The sequence below is a fragment of the Seriola lalandi genome, unplaced genomic scaffold (assembly GCF_002814215.2).
Source record: "Seriola lalandi dorsalis isolate HSWRI2012SDOR001 ecotype SW California unplaced genomic scaffold, Sedor1 jcf7180002054193, whole genome shotgun sequence".
In the NCBI taxonomy this organism is placed as follows: domain Eukaryota; kingdom Metazoa; phylum Chordata; class Actinopteri; order Carangiformes; family Carangidae; genus Seriola; species Seriola lalandi.
The window spans coordinates 10,446-14,822 of record NW_019524746.1 but is presented as its reverse complement, the minus strand read 5'-3'; the positions used below and the strand labels follow the sequence as shown (position 1 = coordinate 14,822).

At 47.8% G+C, this 4,377-nt stretch overlaps 1 protein-coding gene across 1 annotated transcript in view; it reads right to left on the bottom strand.

Annotated features, from left to right (window-relative positions):
• LOC111653400 (keratin, type I cytoskeletal 50 kDa-like) overlaps positions 1-2,257 on the bottom strand; it is a 3,570-nt gene extending 1,313 nt beyond the window's left edge. The window contains exons 1-6 of the mRNA XM_023404003.2: positions 1,800-2,257; positions 1,501-1,583; positions 1,224-1,380; positions 797-958; positions 573-698; positions 220-294 (exon numbers count right to left, since the gene is read on the bottom strand). Of these exons, the coding sequence (XP_023259771.1) occupies positions 220-294; positions 573-698; positions 797-958; positions 1,224-1,380; positions 1,501-1,583; positions 1,800-2,234 (1,038 nt within the window). The 5' untranslated portion in view covers positions 2,235-2,257. The remainder of the gene's footprint in view (positions 1-219; positions 295-572; positions 699-796; positions 959-1,223; positions 1,381-1,500; positions 1,584-1,799) is intronic.
• Positions 2,258-4,377: the final 2,120 nt, after the last annotated feature.

The following is a 4,377-nucleotide window of genomic DNA, read 5'->3' as shown; positions in this document are numbered from 1 at the left end:
GAGGAGCAGGAGGAGCACGAAGAGGAGGAGGAGGAGGAGCAGGAGGAGGAGGAGGAAGAGGAGGAGCAAGAGGAGGAGAAGGAGAAGGAGGAGGAGGAGAAGGAGGAGCAGGAGGAGGAGGAGGAGGAGGAGGAGGAGGAGGAGGAGGAGAAGCACAGGTTAAAGTGGATCACTAGTCTGACTGATCCGGATCCGGAGGATTAAAGAACCGGGTCTTACCTGCATCTGGTATCCTGAGAGCTGCATGGCGTAGCGGTTCTGTGTCTCGGCCAGAGTTCCCTCCAGTGACGCTTTCTGCAGAGGAAACGCACAAACTTTCAAAATAAAGTTACGACATCGTCTGTGGATATTTCGTGTCCTGCTCCGAGGAGAAAGGAGATCTGACTGAAGATGGATTCTTTAATTCTATAAATATAAATTAAGATGAATGTATTACGTTTTAACTCACACAACATCTTTAAATTTGACTTTAATTAAATTAAATTTAACTTGATTAAAAAAAGGCTTTTGAAAACTAGTATGATTTTAGCCTCCAGCTGTGTTGTTCATGGCGTCGGTCATGTGACACTCACCATGCCCAACATGGACTGCAGCTCGATCTCCAGCGACTGCAGCGTACGTTTGACCTCTGTGACCTCTGACCTGGACGTCTGTAGGGTGGCGGTCTGAGTGATGACCTCTTTGTTCAGAGCCTCCGACTGCAGAGGACAAACACACGGGGTCAGTCTAAACACACACACACACACACACACACACACACACACACACACACACACACACACACACACACACACACCTTGGTCTGGAACCAGTTCTCCAGCTCTCTCTGGTTCTTGGCGGTGATGGCCTCGTAGTGTTCTCTGATCTCAGCCATGACCTTGGTGAGGTCATCTCCTGGAGCGGCGTCCACCTCCACGTGGACCTGACCGCTCATCTGAGAGCGCACGGCGAGCAGCTCCTGCACAGACACCATGACACGTCAGTCATGAGCCCGTTTATAGAGAATGGAATAATTAAGATGTAAATCAGTGTCTGCAGCTGAACTCAGGGTCGTGTGGGGAGCTGTGATAAACAGTGCAGCCACCGGGGGGCGCTACAGGAGTGTCGTTATTCCAGTGGACATCATGTGGGACGAACCCTCCGTCCCGGCTGCTGTTGTGTCCCTCACTCTTCTTTTCATTGTCATATTGAACAGTGTGTAAGAGTGTGTGACGTTCACTGACCTCCTCGTGGTTCTTCTTGAGGAAGATCAGCTCCTCCTTCAGACCCTCGATCTGCATCTCCAGGTCGGTCCTGGCCAGAGTCAGCTCGTCCAGAACCCTCCTCAGCCCGGCGATGTCGGCCTCCACCGACTGACGCATGGCCAGCTCGTTCTCGAACCTGCAGCAGGACCACGACACAGTTATCAGGCCTGTGTGTGTGTGTGGGTGTGTGTGTGTGTGTGTGTGTGTGTGTGTGTGTGTGTGTGTGTGTGTGTGTGTGTGGGGGGGTCGGACTCACTTGGTCCTGAAGTCGTCCGCTGCCAGCCGGGCGTTGTCGATGCTGAGGTGGACGGCTCCGTTCAGCCTGATGGCGTTCTGGATCTAAAGACAGACGGAGCTCAGGTCATGTGATGTTCAACACCTCAGTGACGTCACAGAGTCAAACCGCCAGTAGGCCTATCAGTTCAACGATTAGTCGATCAAATCAGTAATTAATGTGATAATCAATAAACTTTCAGTCATTTTTCAAGCTTCTCTGTAAACTGACCCCCCCCCCCGCACCTGGCCGTTACCTGTGAGGATGAGGACGAGGCTTACCTTGCCGGTGATGTCAGAGATGGTGGCGAAGTAGGCGCTGTAGTCTCTGGTGGTGGGGCCGACCTTGCTCTCCACAAACTGCCTGATCTTCAGCTCCAGCTCGGCGTTGGCCTTCTCCAGGGAGCGCACCTTGGCCAGGTAGGTGGCCAGGCGGTCGTTCAGGTTCTGCATGGTGAACTTCTCGTTGCCGATGAGGCTGTCCTCCATGCCGGACCCGCTGTAGCTCATGGAGGACGAGTACCCTCCGCTCAGGCCGGCGCCGAGGCGTCCACCCATGGAGGCGGAGGAGATGCGGACGCCAGAGCCTCCCGCTCCGCCGTACACGCTGCCGAGCTTCATGGAGGACACCCGCCTGCTGCCGCCCATGCCGACCATGGAGCGGCCGGAGCTGCTGGTGCTGGTCCTCACCGACCTGGAGGAAGAGTAGCTGGTCATGATGGATGCTGTTTCTGCTCAGAGAGGAGAGTGAGGAGTTGCAGCTCTCGCCTGCTATTTAAACCTCCTGCCCTCAAAGAGCTGTCAATCACTCAAATACCACGGTGCAGGTGGGGCGGGGAGCCAGGTATGTGCTCAGGAGGCCGTCCAGGGAGTGGCAGGGGATGGTCAGGGAAAAATGTAACCTTCAAACCTGGTAATGTGCGTGACAGTAAAGGGTTTCTCAGGGGGTAAGGTCTCCAGCAGCTCCAGGCTCGGTGTGACCTTTGGGTTCTGTGACTGTTTAAGTGAAGCTGTTGGAACAGGCAGGTCCAGTCACTTACAGACACTTACAGACACTTACAGAGGAGGAGCTGGAGCTTTGCAGTGAAAGCTTCTGGAAATGTCAGCTGTGTGTGGAATGAGTGGGCGTGGTGATATTTGTTCAGTTACAGTGAATCACTGAGAACAGGTTGAAGTTAATAGTGGCCTACAAAGTCACACATCCTCTGCAATTACAGTGAAACAAAGGCGACTTTATCTTCTGTCACACACAGAGAAAGTGTTTCAAAGATCAATTTTCTTACATTTCTCATAAAATATAATAAACTGAAGAAATGCAAATTAAACTGTTAAGTTTCTGTATGTAGTCTTTAAACTAAAGGGGGGGGGGTCTGTTGTTTTTTAGCTTCAGTTTGATCTTGTTTTCCACAGTATTCTCCTTATAGTTCTGACAACATATGTGGACAAACATTAAACTGTCTTTTATGTCAGAATCCAACTATACAGTGTTTTAAGGAACTGGATGATGCCGGCGATGGGAACCATGAGCGGGAGGCTGGAGACAACAGTCCAGACCAAGCGGCAGCTGCGCGGGAGACTTCTGCTCCTCTCTGTGTTTCCTGGTCCTCTCTGTCTGAGTGAACAAGTGAGTACAAGACAGTTTCACTTCACTCAGTCACTTCACTCATTCACCTCTCATCAGCTGGTTTCAGCTTTAAACCAGCTGACAACATTAACACATGCTAGCAACACACAGTAAAATTAGCTTCTTCTACATTGAATAAAATGCTGTTATAGCTAGCGCGCTAATCGCGGTTAGCTTTTGACTTTAACACGTTAATGAGGTGTTTTCAGTTCATCAGCTCCAACAAGTTCAGTTGTTCTCAAAGACTCAGAGGAGTCGGTGGTTCAGAAAAATTTCTCCTCATATATGTGATATTTACCAAATGTGGACATGTATGTAAATAGCTACTAAGATTATTTTAACACTAAGATATAAAGTTTACCTGGAATTATGAATGCTAACTGAGTTAGCAGCGACTGTTAGCATGCAGCGGTCAGGCAGCAGGCGGCTGCGCAGAGCAAAGACTCTCCAGCTGTTACAGCTGTTGCTGCACAAAGCTCGGGCATTTTAACACGTCAGTTTGTCCAGCAGGAGTTTTGTCATTCTAAAACACTTTTGGACATAGTTGTATAGTATTGTTTACATCGTTTTATTTTTTATATGTATCTATTTATATTAAAGTATTTTACTTTTACTTTTTTTTCCTATGAATACATTAATTGGATACTACACCAAGCCAAATATCTTGTAAGTGAAAACCTACCTGGCAATAAACCTTATTACCTGAGTCTGCCTTTGTGGTGATGTCATCGTCCCTTCCTCACGCTGCTATAACCTGCCAAGGCTCACCTGTGTCCTGCAGGATCCCCTTCAGAAATCTGCAAGTGTTTGACCCTGAGGTCACAAGTATTTAGATCCTGTTTTCACACCTGAATTTAAGTTCTACTTGTGACCTCAGTGTCACACACCTGCAGGAATCTTGAGCACCAGGTTTTACAGTTGTGTGTTTTGTATGTTCACAGACATTGACAGAAGCTCTTCCTCTTTCAGTGTCTGTGTTGCCTGACCACTAATCTTTTTTTATTTTTTATAAATAAATAGAAATCCTCTACAAAGTCTTCACATGTACATTTATAATTAGTTCAGATTTATTCATAAAGTCTTGTTTTTATTACAGTATATGCTAAATGAGCTTTAAATGGATGATTGATGCATCTTTTACTTTCTGAAGTTCTTAGAATGCTTCAAACATTTCATAGTCAAAAGAGGAGCTGCTGAACATGTCCTTATTCTTCCTTCTATGTTATATATGTATAT